This window comes from Alexandromys fortis, unplaced genomic scaffold, assembly GCF_014885135.2.
Source record: "Alexandromys fortis isolate MF-2015 unplaced genomic scaffold, M_Fortis_MF-2015_v1.1 scaffold_79, whole genome shotgun sequence".
Lineage (NCBI taxonomy): Eukaryota > Metazoa > Chordata > Mammalia > Rodentia > Cricetidae > Alexandromys > Alexandromys fortis.
Window position 1 is genome coordinate 3,035,040 of NW_026067964.1, and position 18,333 is coordinate 3,053,372.

The 18,333-nt window shown below is 37.5% G+C and overlaps 1 protein-coding gene across 1 annotated transcript in view; it reads right to left on the reverse strand.

Moving 5' to 3' along the window:
- Positions 1–300: 300 nt before the first annotated feature.
- The window catches only part of Fam169a (family with sequence similarity 169 member A), a 57,985-nt gene continuing 39,952 nt past the window's right edge, over positions 301–18,333 (reverse strand). Inside the window, exons 7-13 of the mRNA XM_050153801.1 lie at positions 16,495–16,623; positions 15,590–15,696; positions 12,729–12,768; positions 12,176–12,326; positions 8,433–8,589; positions 4,824–5,021; positions 301–3,993 (exon numbers count right to left, since the gene is read on the reverse strand). Of these exons, the coding sequence (XP_050009758.1) occupies positions 3,466–3,993; positions 4,824–5,021; positions 8,433–8,589; positions 12,176–12,326; positions 12,729–12,768; positions 15,590–15,696; positions 16,495–16,623 (1,310 nt within the window). The 3' untranslated portion in view covers positions 301–3,465. The remainder of the gene's footprint in view (positions 3,994–4,823; positions 5,022–8,432; positions 8,590–12,175; positions 12,327–12,728; positions 12,769–15,589; positions 15,697–16,494; positions 16,624–18,333) is intronic.

Below are 18,333 nucleotides of genomic sequence, written 5' to 3' on the forward strand. Positions count from 1 at the left end.
GCCCTGAAATGCAGTAGTTAATTAGATTAAAAGTCATGATTTGTAGTTGTAATTTAATCCAACCTCTTTTGTGATCTGTGAATCATAGGGTCATGGCTTTTTTTTTAAAGTCTGCCTTCATAATACAACCAATGTGCCAGGACAGGCTCCAAAGCCACAGAGAAACCCTGTCTGGAAAAACCAAAAAAAAAAAAAAAAAAAAAAAAANCTGTAACAGAATCATCCAATGTCTATTACAATAACTAAGCACATCTTCATGAATGAAACTTGGGGGGAAAAAATGAAAACACAGACCAGAAAACAATCACAAAATATAGGTTTAATTACTATTTTAAACATTAAGGTGGGGGGAAGACTAGCAAGGAAACAAAACATAAATTCTCCAGTAAGACTTGCAGCTCTGAATACAACGTTTTTTTCTCTTAAGTTTTAGAACATACAAAGATGGTAGCAAATGACTGTTCAGTACAGACAGATTCACCTCAGGACCTTTCTTTACAATTAGATTTTAACATTTTCCACCAATAAAAATGGGTAATATAGGATTTATTCACTTAAGTCACAGATGGTGAAAGGAAGTCTGACTTCAGGTAATCAGTGTGGTATTGCTGAAGTAGGTTTGCTTTTTTTAAGAAATAAAAACAGCAAACTATCTTGTAGTAGGAAGTATGAAAGCAAGCATAACATACGTAACAGACCACACCAAAAACACCAGATTGAGAGTGGACATAAGAGGCAGAAGTTGCTCTCTAAATATGGTTACATATGAGTAGTGTTAGTATAAATTCCTTATTTACATTGAAATCTGTGTAGGCTGCTGGTGTGACCACACCTTAGAAAGTAATGCAGAGGAAGGAGCCTCGGAGCAGATGTTTAGCTGGTAGACAGGGTTTAAAAGAACACTATACTATGCTAAAGTCACAAACCATCTCAGGTAACACTGTGATCATCTGTTAAAAGTAAACCATTAATGACTAGAATTCCTTGCTCTGTAAACCAATGGAAATATGAACGTAGACACATTAAAGTAGAATAATGTGAACATACATAGATGACTGACATTCTAAGTCATGCTATTTGATTTCGTTAAAAAATCATAATAGAATCTCTCCATCTTTAAAACTTGGAGCTTTACAATAAAATTCTTAAATAATTTTTTGTGTGGTCTAACAGTAGTTTAGGTTTGAAAGTAAAACTAAAATTTTGCTAATATTCATCTGCTTTATATTATATAAGGAAATATATATGTATATACACCAGAAGGGAGCACCCTTCTCCACGAATATGACTTCTAAACAAAAAGAACCAGTTCCCAAGATAAGACAGGGTGTAACCAAACATACAAAACTAGCTAGCTGCTTGAAGCCACAGCAGTCATCCTAATGCCTTGCAAAAACTACAAGTATCGAATTAAGCTTATTTAGGTTCCCTACTAAGCACAAATTTTGTTATAAATTTTATATAATCAGTATGCTACTGAACATGAAAGATCTTTCCTGTGTGACAGAATTTTTTCCTGTGATCTCTAAACTAACTTCTGTCACAGACGACATATTTCCTTGTGTGCTAAATGTTTTGAAATTGCTTTAAATTCCATTTATATTAAACAAGTTTAGTAAGTATAAGTTCATATACTAGTCCCCAGTGTGATGTATTTTTAACTCAAGAGACTATTCACACATCAAGCTGCCAGTGAGTGCAATCTTTTAAAAACACTCATTTATGTAAAGGGAACAACAATAGACAAAAAAAAAAAAAAACCTAGAATTTTTTAGTGAGTACTATAAATTAGAATTTAATTTTCTGAATCTTAACAGACTCTTCAGATACTATCCCTAGTTGAGATCTTAACAAAAGCTTCTCTAAAAGTGTAAAACAGCATCAGCATCTGGCAGATCCAGAGTTCGTCACACCTATTCTTTAACTTAGCATTGAGAAAAATGCCATAATTTTCACTTAACAATCATTAACTAGCTTCTAGCCAAAAATAAAAACAACAGGTAATACAAGTGTTCTAACATCATAGTAGAGTTACTATTTAGTCTGCTTAAAGACTGACTAATTGGACTTTCTAAAACATCTCATCCCTAAATGTAAGACCTGACATCACCAGATCACCTAACCGACTGAAGACTGAACTGCAAATCGAAACTCACAGCACCTAACATAAGGACACAAAGTCCAGGTTTTTTCTCAAGGCTCAAACTTTCACAATAATGAATCTAAATGGTCTCAAAATAGCCTCCAACTTAAATATAAATGAGAGTACATGGTACTTCCAAAATACTATTGACAGATTCTCTATGGCGTCTAAGAATAATCGTTTTGTTCATTTTAAAACCAACTGTCATAAAGAAATGAACAGGTTTTCCCCCCTATAAAAAAATCAAATGCTTTTGCCATGGCAATAAAGTACACATACAGGGTAGCCTACAGTCAGTAGTCAGAACATCTAAAGTATACAAGACCCAAAGGGACAGCAGAAATAGAATTTAGGCATTTGGACACCTCATAGGATAGGTCTAAAGAGGTGGTTCTAAACCTATCCCCAAAATAGGTTTAAATAGGTATAAATTGCAAGTGAGATGGAAGTCTTAAAAGAAGAATCACAGTGACTTACAGAGACTAGAGGGATTAAGTAAATTTAGGAAGGGCTATACTTCTGCAGAACTCTAATTAAGCAGGAATAAAGTATCTGATCTGACCCACCCACAGTCCAAATTAAACTACATTCTAAATTCAATTGCTTGAACTGTTTACCAGATTAAAGTGAACCAAAGCTTTTTAGCATCTGCAAATATACAGAAAATTTTAGAAATTATACCTAACTAATACGTCAGGTGGAATTTTAAATTACCCATATGCCACAGTTAAGTCTCTAAAGGTACTGTTAACATCAGATGATACGAAGGCTAGACTGTGTACTTCACAGATGTTGAACTATCTACAACTAATAAGAAAAACAATCATGTTCACTACCATAAACTATGTTTTGTCATCTCACTTGAGATTATTTTAATTTAGTGACAACATTTTTGTTTAGTTATGCCTACACTTAAAAATATGGAGATTGTTTTTGATACTAAGATAAAACATTGAGAACCCTTGCCAAGTTTTTACCATTAAAGCCCTTAGTATAAAAGATTTCTAAGATCTTTGTGTTAGAAAGTCTACTAAGATTTTTAATTTTTTTTAAATATTAATGGTTAGATGTTCCACGTGCTAAAGAAAAATGTATGAATGACCTGGATTTCCAAAATTGACAAATGGTTCATAAAAATAAAAGTTAGAGAAAATAATAAAAAAGAATGGTGAGCCCTGAAGGGTAGAGGAACCTGCGTTTATAAATAAGTTCAGATTGAAACTTTGGAATCTGTCCTGTGCCCCATGCTGTTTATTAATTACCATGTTTAAAAACAACAACTACATTACAAAGAAGAGAATTTATCATATGCATTTCTCCACTCAGGACAGTTTGGCTTTTTTCTTGGCAGGTCCTTTATGTCCTTTGGCCTTTCTTCTCAAATTCCTCCTGTCTACTACAGGAACTTCCACCTCTATCTCCTCTGAGCTGCTATCCACAGCTTTCTCAGCTGATTGTGTAAACTGGTCCAGTTGCTCAGAAGACGCTTCAGATTGCTCCTCTGACTGGTTCTTCTGCCCTGCATTCTGTGGGAATGGCACATCTTCAAGTTCTACCTCTATCTGAGCAGCAGATGTTTCCTGGGCCTCTGGGACCCCATCCTCACCCTGATCCTCCAGTGAGGAAGTAGTGTTGGGTGATAAATTCTCAGAGACCGGCTCTTCAGGAAAGTCTGTTACTGCAGAATTTGGAAAACCACTGTCAGACTTCTCTTCATTTGACAGAGTGGCAACACTGTCTGAGCTCCCCAAATGTGTTTTCTTTTTTGAAACTAACTTTTCCTCAGTATGTCCTTTATCATCAGATGGGCCTTGATCTGTCAACATTTCTGAGTCAGAAACAGGTGAGGTCTGGGGGAAAAAAGCCATACAAAAATAAAGCTCATTAACAGTTTTATAATACAGTTCTAAATGAATCATTCTCAGAAGTCTCTGAATTATGTAAAGAACTCAGTACTGATTATTTTTGTTACAAAGGAGTCCATATTCTAAGTTCATCTCAAAATTTCTTCAAAATTGTCTCATGGCAAATTTAATACAGTAAGAGACCATTTTGCCTCAAGAGTATCCAAAACACTTATGATTCTACCAAACCATCAGTTATCTCTAAGTTCTGCTGTTACTATAGCCAGAATGAAGAATCTCTTGGGACAACACTATCCTATCCCTTACTCAGTCTAACTGGTTTCACTGGACAACAGTGGTAAGGACCATGGGAGCTTTATTCACCAACCTCAGTGAGACACTTAGAAACCATTAGTATACTTAGCTGTAAGTCATAATATTCAAAGCCAAACTAATTTTTAAATATTCATCAAGCTTTTCTTTAGCTTGTCTATTGGATTTAAAACAATCGAAATTACTGTAGTAGTCATAGCCAATGTAGACAGTAGTATTCAAGTGTTTGATAAATCATGTTTTTTTTTTCTTTGTAATTTTTCTAATCATTTCCCTAAGCCTGTAAGAGAGTGCTCATTTTGTTACCATAAAGCAGTTATAATGTGGGGTGGGGGTGGAACTGAACCTTGAGAAAGACATATAAAAATTTATGTCTGAAATAAAAATTCTCCTAAAGGACTATATGCTAGGATGTAGGAAAAGATCTGACTCCTCCACCTCTACCTAATGGCACCAATACTGGCAAAGGTTACCTATAAGAAAGTGAGGTGATTCTGCCTTACCTTGTCTGGTGCAGCCTCAGAAGTTTTTGGAGAGTCTGCTACCACTGGAACAGTATTCACAGTCTCCTCTCTGGAATTCAAAGACGGAACTTTTACCTCTTCTTCCAGCCCTTCACTGGTGGAGTCCTCATCAGTCACCAGTGAGGTCTTAAGGGCATCATCCACGACCTCCCCATTCACAGGCTCTAATGTGGAGTCCTACACCAAGAAGGGAAGGCAGGTTCTGATTACAAACTAACTGGCTGTTCAAGGAAGACCCATTCTCAGTCCCTACTTATCATCCACCAGGACTCACAAGAGATTTAAGACAATATAAAGCATGAGTCAAAGAACAGATTTACTGGAGGAGAAATTTAGTAGGCAGTGCCAGCAGAGTAAAGAGTCCCCAAGGGCTGGGCATGGTGGCACACACACACACCTTTAATCCTACCACTCTGGAGACAGGTAGGTTGATCTCTGTGAATTCGGAGCCAGCCTGATCTCCAAAACTAGTTCCAGGCAGGCTAGGACTGTTACACAGAGAAACCCAGGGGACGGGGCACAGCGGGAGAGGATTCCCAAGGACCACATACTTCTACTGTTCTTTTGGTGATAGGGCAGTAGGAGAATGCGAGGGGATTACACATTGTGGGTCTGAGATTCAACAGAAAAATCCTGCTCCTTTCTATCTATTCCTTTTCTTTTTTTGCTTTCTTTTGTTTTTCAAGACAGGGTTTCTCTGTGTAGCCCTGGCTGTTCTGGAACTCGCTCTGTAGACCAGGCTGGCCTCAAACTCCCAGAGATCCACCTCCCTCCGCCTCCCGAGTACTGAGATTTAAAGGCCTGCACTACCATTGTCCAGCTACTGTTGAATTATCATTTCTAATTCCTAATGATAGTCTAATAACCAGAAGGTGTTCTTTACCATTTTAAAAATTAGAACATTAATGCACACGACTGATCAAAACTAGATCCAATACCAGATTTTATATTCAAGCATATAAAAGAAAGTTTTCCAGCTGGATGTGGTGGCACACACCTTTAATCACAGTACTCAATGCAGGCAAATATCTGTGAGTTCAAGGACAGATTGGTCTACAGAGTGAGTCCCAAGACAGCCAGGACTCTGTAGAGAGACCCTGACTCAAAAGAAAGTTTTCCAAACGAGACATGAAAATTACTTACCTTTTCCAAAATAAAATTTTTCTAAAATATAAGTTTTTCAAATGAGCCTGGTGGTATGACTATAACCTTAGTATCAGAAGACTAAGGCGAGAGGATTCCAAGTTTAAGGACAGTCTAAGTAAATATAATGTCAATTCTAAGTATAGACTGAATTAAAAGGGGGATTCTATCTCAACAAAGAGAAAGAAAGAATATTTTCTATCATTAATATATATTTTACTATTATACAAAGTGGTATGCACCGTTGGTTACAAACAGAAGGCAATTACAATAAACTCATAAAAGGACCAACCATAGAGGGAAAAATGTTAAAGAGAAGAAAATAAAAACAATAGAAGGCAGAACTGTGGTCACTAAGTAAGAAGCAATGAAAACGTCAGTCCTTTAAGTTTTACATTTGAGAACAGAATGAACAAAACAGTAAGAAGACTCAACACAGAAGAATGGCGCCGAGGCTAAGAGTGGGAACTGCTCTTGCAGAAGACTATGGTTCAGTTCCTAGCCCCCATGTTATGTGGCTCACAAATGTCTGTAACTACAGCTCCAGAAGATTCAGCAACCTCTTGTGGCTTCTTTGGGCACTCATATGCAGATGCTCAAACACAGACATACACCTCCACACATAATTAAAAATAAACATAAGAAAAAAGTATTATTGGATTTAAGGTGACAGAGATATACAGTAGGCAAGTTATATTGTAGATCAAGACTTGGGGTGGGTATGGAGCATTTGGTAAGAGGACCTAGTTCAAATTCCCACATCCACATAAAACAGTGAACACAATTGCTCGTTCCTGTAACTAACAGCAGTAGGCCCCAGAGACAAATGGTCAACCAGCCTTACAGCCAGGCTAGATAAAAGGGAGGCTTCAGTTTGGTGAGAGACCCCCCATCTCAAAGCACTAAAGCAGACAGCAATAGAGGAAGACATCCTTCTCTGGTGTCTGCATGTAAACACATGCAGGTTACAACAGAGGAAGACATCCTTCTCTGGTGTCTGCATGTAAACACATGCAGGTTACAACAGAGGAAGACATCCTTCTCAGGCCTATTCTCTGGCCTCTGCATGCGTACACACAGGCACGTGCACCCCCACTCGACAACAGAACATGAACCAAAGACCAAAGGACAAAAGACTGAGTTTCCCAGAATGTACACATTAAGGAGAAAAAAGCATGAGTCAGAGTCAAATATATATGCAGACACATGGACACATAAACATATACAAGAACAAAACAATAACAAAACCCTCAAAGATTAAGATGTTATAAAGCAAGGAAACTAGAGAACCTTAAGAAAGGTAAAGCCATCAGTCACTACAGGTAAGAGAAGCCATTGGAATTCCAATGGAGCTGTCACTGGAATGCTGTAATAACATAGGCTAAATGTCTTGCCAGAGACAGGTTGCATGGTACACACTGTGTATTATAGTGTAAAGAAAATTAGTAAGAGTGGTGCTGGAGAGCTCTTTAGATTAAGATCACTGGCTGCTTTAGCAGAGAATTCAGATCCAGTCAGCAGCACCCACATGGCAACCTAAACTGTTTGTAACTCCGGCTCCAGAGAATTTCATGCCCTTGTTTTTTGAGACAGAGTCTTTCTGTATAGTCCTGACTATACTAGAACTCACTATTAGATCAGACTGCACTCAAACTTACAGAGATACACTGTTTCTGCCTCCCCAGTGTTGGGGTTAAAGGTGTGGGCCACCATGCCTGGCTCCCCTTATGACCTTCAAAGGTACTAGGCATTAGCCACATAAGTGGTGCAGACATACATAGAGGTATCACACCTATACATAAAAAAAACATAATAATAATAAAGAAAATTGGTAGTACCTTGATTCTTATATTGCATAACTAGAGAAATAGGTAAAAGACTTTTCAAGGAACTCAGGTGCATATGAAACCACGAAAAAGGAATGTTTAAAGTAGAAAGGACTAAAGCTATCAAAAAGGATGGAAAAATGGGTAAAGGGGGGAAAAGGAGAATAGAAATAACAAACAAAGAGCTCAAGGATCAAGCAGGATTAATTTTTTACTTAGCTACAGAGAATTTATCTATTTTCAGGTTTTGTTTCATGGTAGTTTTGTTTTGTATTTATTTTACCCATTTTACCTATATTTTCCCTAGTAAAAATAAAAATCCAAATCCAAATAACTAATTTCAAATTTTAACAAAATTACAGGTGCAACTGAGGACTGAGTGGACTCTAACCGGTCTTCAAGGCTTTATCACTTGTTTACTTAATTATCTTTAGCTCCACTTCTCGGTCTGTATTCAAAATGCACTGAGGGATCTTCCACTTTGCCTTCCTATTATCCTAGTCAATGTGTACTTTTCCTTAACACCAACCACCATTTCTACATTATGGTCATTTTTCTCTAGCAGTGTATGGTCAAGGACGCTTTCCTCTACTGGTTTTATTTATTGAGGACTTCATACTTTGTCACCATCCTGTTTCTCTAGGCGTGGCTGAGTGTCCAGTGCAGGCTGTGCATCTTTATCACTGCTTTCTTCTTCAAATTCAACCCCTCTCTGCTCAGGTTCTTCTTCCAAGAATTCTTCTGAGCTCTCTGAAGTGCATGCAGAATATTCTATTCTGGAAAACAAACCAACAGATAAAGATAAAATTTAAGGATCCTATTTTTGAGACAGTATAGGTGACTAGAGTCAGGGCCTCTAGTACGACTGATTAACCAAAGCACTGTACAATCCTGGCCCTCTTTATTTTGAAAAAGGTCTTGCTAAGATCGTTCAGCCTGTCTTGGGGCTCACTCAAAATCCTCCTGCCTCAGCAACCTAGAATCCCTTAGGAAAAAAAAGAATTTTTTTTCCCTCCCTTTTTGTGTTGCAAGAAAGGGTTTCTCTGTAGCTTTGAAGTCTGTTCTGGAACTCAGTGTGTAGACCAGGCTGGCCTCAAGCTCCAATATCCACCTGTCACTGCCACCCAAGTGCTGAGATTAAAGGCGTGTGCCATGACTGCCCAGATAGAATCCCCTCTTTAAAAAGTTACATTTTAGATCATTAAGTGCTATTCCATCAGCTTTAGATTCTGTAGGTTCAAAACTAATCTTCATTCTGAAAAAATATATTCCTTTTCTTGCCTGTTGTTTAGTTCAATTAAAAACATCACCACTTTCTCTATTTAGACTAGACGTTTCATCTACTCTATCCTACTCTACTGGAATGAGCATATACCCCAGCTGACTTCCACTATTTTTAAAGCACAGCTTCTGTCCATAATCAAATGTAATGACTAACTGACATGTCCATAGGACCTGACATCACCCTCTACAGACATTTCTTAGCTATGCGGAGTGGAAACAACTTAAATGTCGTTTAACTGATGAATGAAATTGTAGTAAATATGTACCATGGATGTCTAGTCAGCTGTAATGAAAAATTATCATGAAATTTGTAATTGAAAGGATAGAAGTAGAAAATATATACTGTGGTGATTTAAAAGATAACGGCTTCCACAGGACACCATGTTTGAATTCTTAGTGCCTAGTTGCTGGAACTGTTTGGGAAGGACTAGGACATCAGGCAGTGTTGGAGGAGGTATAATACTGGAGACTCCCAGTGTGCCCTGTGTCCTGTTCTGTGGATGAGCTCTTGGCACTGCTCCAGAGTCATGCCTGCCTGCTTCCTGCCACACTCTCTACCATGACCATGATGGGATGCTAACCCTCTAGAACTTTAACCTCCAAATGAACCTTCCTTCTGAGGTTGACTTTGTTGTGGTCTTTTTTAAAAAATCACAGAAACAGAAAAGAAACTAAGAAGTTGGTACTGGGGGATGGGCTAACACTGTGACACTTTTTTCTTTAAGAAAAAGGGAATCTAGGAGACTTTGGGACTTTGGACTAGAAGACTAGTTGGCTGCTGAGAGCAGAGGTTGGAAGACAGTGGTGACTAGGCTACATGGATTGTGCAGACCCAGCTCAAGAGGCTTCAGGGGAAGATTTTTTTTAATGTTTTTATTGAGCTATATATTTTTCCAGGGGGAAGAATTAGCAGCTGGCTAGATACTCATTCTTGTACTATTTTGGCAAAGAAACTGGCTGCCTCCTGTCCTTGTCCTAAGAACTTCCCTGAAACTAAACTGAAAAGTAATGGAACAATTTCTTCAGCAGAGGAGATTTCAAGACAACCCAATAGGTCTTAAAATCACTAATAACCACTCCACAATGTGGTTATGAATAACCACAATCACTCTTCTGCAGATCTACAATGAGAAAAAGCAAGTGGGGCAAAAAGAAATACTAAACATACCATTTAAAGAGAAAAGGAACACATGAGATATAGAGCTACAGAATTAGGAGTTTTCTATACTGGGGTTCAGTATTTCCTCACTATGCCCCCTTATGTCTCTTAATGTATATTCTGTGCTTTGTATGTTGAAGTATGTAATTTGCTTTTTGATTTTAATTTTACAGAGGGTTACAATTGTCTTGAGTCTCAAAAGAGACCTTGAACTTTGGACTTTTAAAGTATTGAGACAGAAAAATTATAATGACTTTTGAAGTTGGATCAAATATATTTTGCACTATAAGCCTATGGTGGTCAGGGAATGGAATGTGGCGGTTTAAATGGCAATAATCCCCATAGGTTAAGAATTTAAGATAAAGCCAGGTGGTGGTGGCACACACCTTTAATCCCAGCACTCAGGAGGCAGAGGCAGACAGATCTCTGTGAGTTCGAGGCCAGCCTGGTCTACAGAGGTCGAGGACTGGCTCCATTGCTACTGAAAAATCCTGTCTTGAAAAATCAAAATCAAACAAACACCCAAGAATTTAGGATAAGAGTTGGGGGGTGGGCACAAGAACTGCAAGGGGAGAAGGTTCGAAATGATGTGATACAGGACCCATGTATGAAAGCACACCTGTGAGTCAGGTGGTGCTGACATATGCCCGCAATCCCAGCATTCAGGAAGCAGAGGCAGACAGATTTTTGAGTTTGAGGCTAGACTGAGCCTGTAGAACACAGCTAGTGGGCCTTGAAATTCTTCTCTCTCCTAATTTTACTTACAAAGTTTTACTTATTTTTAAGCACTGACCGCAAAGGAATAGGTGAACAGTGACAGAGGACAGCCAGTGGTCTCTTCTGGATTCTGTATGTGCTCACAGACACACACACACAAAAATCTTAAAAATTCACAAAGAAAACTTCATTACATTAAATAATTGTTCATGAGACTACTACATAGTTATCTACATACAGTATTCATTTCACATTTTACATTTAAATATTTACTTAATTTTATTAAAATTAAATATTTAATTATCCCTATCTAAAATTATTTCCTACTCAAAGTAACAGATTTTTTTAAATTTGAGGTAATTTAACATCTAAAGTGACAAAGCTGTGGATTAACTAAATGATTGAATTAAATGGTTAGTCAGAAAAGTCTAATTTTATTATAAAATATAAAATCTTTATTTCTATCAGATGTTAAAGAGCTGCAAAGATGGCTCAGTCTAGCCTAGCTATAAAAGTCCTGGTCTCAATCCCCCGTACCATATAAACAAGGTACTGTGGTACCCAGCTTGTAATTCCAGGCCTCAGGAGGTAGAAGCAGAAAGAAATGCCACATAGCAAGTTTCAGACCATGTGAAATTCCCCCAAAACTGAAAGATTCAAAGACACCTTTTTTTTTGTTATTTTCATTTGTTTCAGAGACTTGCCATACAGCACAAGCTTGCCTCAAACCCCTGGCAATCGTCCCGTCTCCGCCTCCCAGTAGTGGATTATAGACACGAGTCACCACATCTCATTTGGAGATAAAATTCTACTGATTCTGTTGACTGCCAGGTCTCTGGAAAAACTGACCGTGCTATTTATGTTTACTACTATCCAGTAGCCTGGGTAAAGTGAATTAATTATAAAGTAATTGAATTTTCTTTAAATAGACTTCAAGCTTCAGCATTACTGAAACCTACCCTATCAAAGTTGATGAATCTTCTGGGATAATATAATGACCTGAGTACTCTGGGTTTGCACACATGAAGACTCTAGAGTGAGTCAGAAAATAACATTCCTGGGAACAGAACCCAAATACAAACCCTTGGGCAAAGACACCTGCTGCAGCACAGTAGAGTAGCTCACCCTTCAGGACCAGACACCAACAGTAGGAAAGCGACCATCCACGAAATAATGTAAGCCAATCACCATTTCTTCCTTACTTGTTTACTGAAGCCACAGCTGAAGTCTGGGCAGTGTTCTCATCTTCACCTTGAGAACTACTAAATTCAGAATCCTGAAACCGCTTTCCGATCTTTGGTCGCTTTAGATGACTGCTTCGAGTTCGAATAGAAACAGGCGTCTTTTCTGGACCTGAGGGCAAACCAGGAAACTGCACTGACTATGCATGGAAAGGACTACCTATGAAAACACACAGAAATGCAAGAACTACACCAGGCTAACCCACCCACTGCTCACGGTACAGTTTTCCTCCTTCCTTCAGCTCAAGCTAAGAAAACGTCAGCATTTGTTTTCATCACAAGATTACTGCCAACGTTCACTCCTCGTATTTCTCCATTATCCTGAGGGTTACTACATTCATGTTCTCTCCAACTGATTTTGGGGAATGATACAGACATTATGATCTCTATGTTACAGGAAAAGGAGGAGGGGGCTCAACCGCACCCCAGTATTCACAGAGTAGTAAAATCAGGGAAGTGGTGCATGAGAGTCCAAAGCCAAAACACTTACTAAAAGAACAGCTGATTTTCTTACCTTCAGAAGTGCTAGCAAAGGCATCTTTTAGGGAATGGATCTAAAATAGAGATAAAGGTTAATATCTAATGTTTTTAACTTCCTTTCTTACTACGGGTCTATTTTGTTCATAGTTTCAAAGAAAAATATTTAACTGTATTCAAACACTATTTTTTGTTAAGAAATCTACCTTCAAAATTAAAAGGTTATGTTATATCCCTTGGTTTATTGTAAGCTTAAGAGTTTATCCAAGGATCTGAAATGTTACAGGTTTACCTTGGACTGTCCTGGCATTCTGTCCACAGTACCTGCTCTCCTGGCTTTTTCTGCATACTATCTTCACTTAATAGCTATTGTTGATGAATCAAAACATACAAATAAATTTTCCACTCTACTTTGATTTCCAAAGCAAGTATTCCAAACATTATTCCTTATCTACATTAACGGCAATAGCAATCACAGTCATTCTAGCAATTCTGTGAAGAAATAGCAATAAGTCCTTCCTATCCGTCCACCAATCACAAAGCTTGTGGATTTTAAATGAAGGTTCTCTCAGAACTACCCTTTCCTATCACCATTGCTCTGCACAGACCTTTATTATCTTAAATCTAAATAATTTCAAACAGCTTCTTCCCTGGCCAAGTCCCACCCTTTAACTATATTCTATCTAACCCTTTCCACCCAATAAACTAATGCTTCGCAGTCAGACTGTGCAATCCTTTGCTTAAAACTTTCAAATCAATACCTTATCACTGTATAGAATACAAAACAAGTTTTCAATAATTAATTTCTTCTATATTAAGTGTATCATTCCTGAATTATTTTACTTTTCTTTTACATGCTATACCTCTAAAATGACCTAACAACCCTTTTCACAGAGCCCTACCTGCCCTTCAAATCATCCGTACTCTGTACCTTTATCCTTTGCTATGACTAAGGCCATCACTATGCTGCAGTTTATTCATGTTTCCAACAGTAGATCATCTAGTTCTCTCATGTACTCAAGAGCACACCTTTATCTGTGAACCTCCACTGCTTGCCCTAATACTTACTCCATTACAGATGCCATCCACTCATTCACCTACTACACACTCACGCAACCACACCATGGGAGGCGTACACATCAAAAGATTTATTTAGAGTTGAAGAAAAGTCATCCTATATTTCAGAACCGCTAGTAAGGTTATGTGAATTTGAAAGTTGACAACAAAAGAAATAAATGTTTTGAGGTGATGGATATGCAAATTATCCCAATGAAATCATTACATAATGCACATAATAAAATGTCACATTGTACTGCAGAAACATATGCAAATATTATGTGTCAATTGAAATTTAAGTCTAATTATAGACTTTAAAGTAGTTAACTGTGGCAAATGCATAATAAAAATCTTGCCTTCAAGAAGTCTGTAGTTCAACTAGAAAAAATAAAAATGATAAAAGGTAAAGAGAACCACATGTGATGTTTTATGTACAAAACAAGTAAAAGCAAGCAAAATACCACCATCACCAAAAAAATGAACCATGTAGCCAAAATAAAATTACTATAAGTGGTTAAAAATTTTTCTTGAACTAAAGTATTACGAAGAATATCAACTTCAAAAATGACAGAAAATACAACTTATGCTATTAATCTTATGACATATTGCCACTACAATATGTTCTCATTCAAATGACATTTAAAACTATTTGGCTTTATATTAAAATAAACTATAGCCCTTATTACATTTGTGGGAAGAGCAAGGTTTTTAGTTTTTCTTGACTTTATGGTAATTGAAAATAGTCTGTGAATGTGTCTATCTGAGGAATATGGACTGTAACATTAAAAAACAAACAAACAAACAAACAAACAAACAAAAAAAACAGAGGCTTGCCAGGCATGGTGACAGACACCTTTAGTTCCAGACCTCAGGAAGAAGAGGCTGGTGAGTTTTTGTGAGTTCCAGGACATCCAGGGAACATAGTGAAACTCTGTTTCAAAAACAAACAACTAAAGAAAAGAAAAAAGCAAACACTATGATGTCCTAAACATAGAAATATATGTAAAACCTGATTTTGTAGTAGTCTTATTATTTATGCTATCCTTAGACAAGTATAAAAACTTTTCAAGTATCGTCAATTTTTTTAATATTTATTTATTTATACAATGTTCTGTCTGTATGCCTGCAGGCCAGAAGAGGGCGCCAGACCTCATTACAGATGGCTGTGAGCCACCATGTGATTGCTGGGAATTGAACTCAGGACCTCTGCTCCAGCCCCAGTATCGTCAATTTTTAAGACATGAAATATAAATGGTAGAGGGGAGCAGAGAAGAATATAGAGCTCAATAAAAATTAATAAAAAAGAGAAAATATATAAATTGTAATTAAATATACATTAAAAAAACGGTGGCTAATAATATGTGAAATAGTAATATATATTTTCCTTCTATGTACGTATAATTTAAATTAGCTTTACTTAGCTTATAAGACTTGTAAACAAAAAAAAGGCATTAAATCTTTAATAATCAGTTGACAGAAGTCACCAAGAAAATGAATGCAGTTGTAATTACTTAAATTTGTTGAATAAACTGTAACATTTGAAACTTAAGCTGGGCCTTGTAGTGTGAGCCTACAATCTGAACTGTTCATGAGGCCATGAGGCTGAGCACATTTTCAAATTCAAGGCCAGGCTAGACTCTAAGCCAGTCTAAGCAACATGGTGAGACCTACCTCAAAATAAAGAGTAAAAGCGGGACTGGGCTAGGAAGTAACTCAGTGGTAAAACACTTCCCTAGCACACATAAGGCCCCATGGCCAATGTTCATGATCACCAAAATGATAAACAACAAAAACAAAGGACACAAAAACATTACTATTTCCTATGACGGTCAAAGAGTATACCTGCATCTCACTAGACTGACTGTCTTCCATTCCAGGCTCATATTCTGGTACAGCAGCAAGACCATACTCTCCAGACACAGGTCTTTTAGCTTCATATTGAGAAATCTCTGTATACAGAAAACGTTTAAATATAAACTAATCATATCTGATTTTCATTTTAATAATATCTGGTGATCTTCATCAACTCCCAAGAGCAGCATAAACAAAAAGGATCAAGAATCTAGGTATGCTGTGTCTCCTTTACAACATCTTATGCCCAATCTTTGATCCATAAAGCCTAGACCATGCTTCTTCAATAATACACTCATTTTTACTCATAATTCCTACTGAGGCAGTTCACTGTTTGAGATAGTTCTAGGTCTGTTTTTGTCTCTCAATTTTACTTTTCTTTCTTTTTCTATTTTTCTTTCTTATTTTGGAGATAGGGTTTCTTTGTAACTTTGGAGCCTGCCTAGAACTTGTTCTCTAGACCAGGCTGGCCTTGGACTAACAGAGATCATCCTGTCTCTGCCCCCTGAGTGTGCCACCACCACTCAGTTTAGCTTAATTTTACTCTCTTAGACTTATTTAATGTACAAGAATATTTTGTTAGTAAGTATGTATGTATACCATGTGTGTACCTGGTGTACCTGGAGGTCAGAAGAGGGTGCCAAATGCTATGGAACCAGAGTTATACACATGTGCCACCATGTGGGAATTAAATCCAATTGTTTACAAGAGTAACAAGAGTTCCTTAACTCTCCAGCCCCCTCTCGGTCTGTTTTTTATTAGTGACTCAAAAGTAAAAGCACAATAAAAACTTAAAAGAGGGTCTGCAACCAGAAAGACCTCAGCAGTGCTCTGAGGTGTGAGGCACCAGCAGCTGGTGCTGCTTTTTAAACTGTCCCATATCCTACTAGTCTTACCTGCAACTTTAACTGCTTCTCTCTGTAATGCTCTGGTGACTGGTATCCGCTGATGCCAATGACCTACCCCTTCTACTTCCCACAGAAGTTCATGATCTCCTGGATACTTTTCAAAGTATTGCTTGGAAGCTGAAAAACACATTTAACAGTTTCCTAGATATCTCAAGTAGCAAGAAAGAAGAGAGGAAAGTGAGGTGCCCAAGTCATTCAGCGAGGTAGCATAATCTGATACCAAAAACATGACCAAGGTATCTTACTAAGACTACGCAGCGGTCTCAGTCACAGGGAAACTCTTGAGACTAGAGAGATGGATTTCTGGTTAAGAGCATTAGCTGCTCTTCCAGAGGACCTGAGTTTGGTTCTTAGCACCCATATGCTGGCTTACTCCAGTTCCAGGAGATCCAGTTCCCTCTTCTGGGCTCCACAGGTACCAGCCAAACACTCATAAACAAAATAATAAGTATATCTTTTAAAAAGTAAAAATCTTACAAAATTCCAAATAAGAATTTTAAGTGATAAATCTAAAGAATGTCAGTACAATACATATATAAAAGGATGTCATTATGTAAGGTTTAAAATCATAATATACAAAATGGTAAGAGGAAAACATGATAGTCTGTCAAAACAAGTCACAGACAAGAAGCCAAAGACTATTTCTACTTCGGTGGACTAACTGAACAGATAATTCAGAGAAATACAAAGCAGGAATGATGAGGAATATACAGCACTGCGGACAATACCACTCAGATATGTACTATAAAGGACAAAAATCATCACAATTGTAAAGACCAGTGAAAATAAAAACAATCACAAGGCACACTATGCTTTTTAAAGCTATGAGCATGCAAATATAACATCATGAGAAAGAAGAATGCACAGGCCTCAGTAGAACAATTATGTCTGGGGAGCAAAGGAAAAGGGGCTTACAAAGAGCTCCAAAGGGAAGAACTACATATAATAATAAACTGTACAAGACTCCCTGAAGAGCAGCTAATATCTTTAACCACAAAGCTATCTCTCCAGCCTCAAGAGTTTACTTGTAACAGAGATCACTGAATACTCTTGGTGAGTTACCATGGTCATGTTTTGGGTCAAGTTATGCTACCTTAATGAATGGCATGGTCACCTCACTTTCCTCTCTTCTTTTTCGCTATTTTAAGAGATATTTGAAAACTAGCTGCTGGGGGAGCTCCTTTGGCCAATAGCCTTTAAGATACCAGACCACTTGTGCGTGGTCTTATACTATAAATGCAGCTGTAAAGCGTGTGCTTGCTTCTGTTCTCATTTCCACCTGCTAGATTCAGTTCCTGTTCCCCGGTCATGCAGAGGACGACTGTGATCTACGACAGTGATCTGTGAGTCTCCCTAAATAAATAACCCTTTATTGTAAGTAATCCTGAACTAATGTGAGATTATTTTGTATCTTCCACCATCAAATATTTGAAATACTAAATGTTTGAGTTTTTCTTTTTTTATATATTTATTTATTTATTTTGTATACAATATTCTGTCTGTGTGTATGTCTGCAGGCCAGAAGAGGGTACCAGACCCCATTACAGATGGTTGTGAGCCACCATGTGGTTGCTGGGAATTGAACTCAGGACCTTTGGAAGACCAGGCAATGCTCTTAACCACCAAGCCATCTCTCCAGCCCCATGTTTGAGATTTTCATATTTTAAATACTTGCATAGGCTATACTATTGAGCATACTTAATCTGAAAATTTTAAATGCTCTGAAACATGAAACTTTGAGTGACATATGCTTACTAAGTTTCAGACTTGGGAGCATTTTGCATTTTGGTGAGGCATGCTCAGCCTATATGTAATTCTCATTAAAAC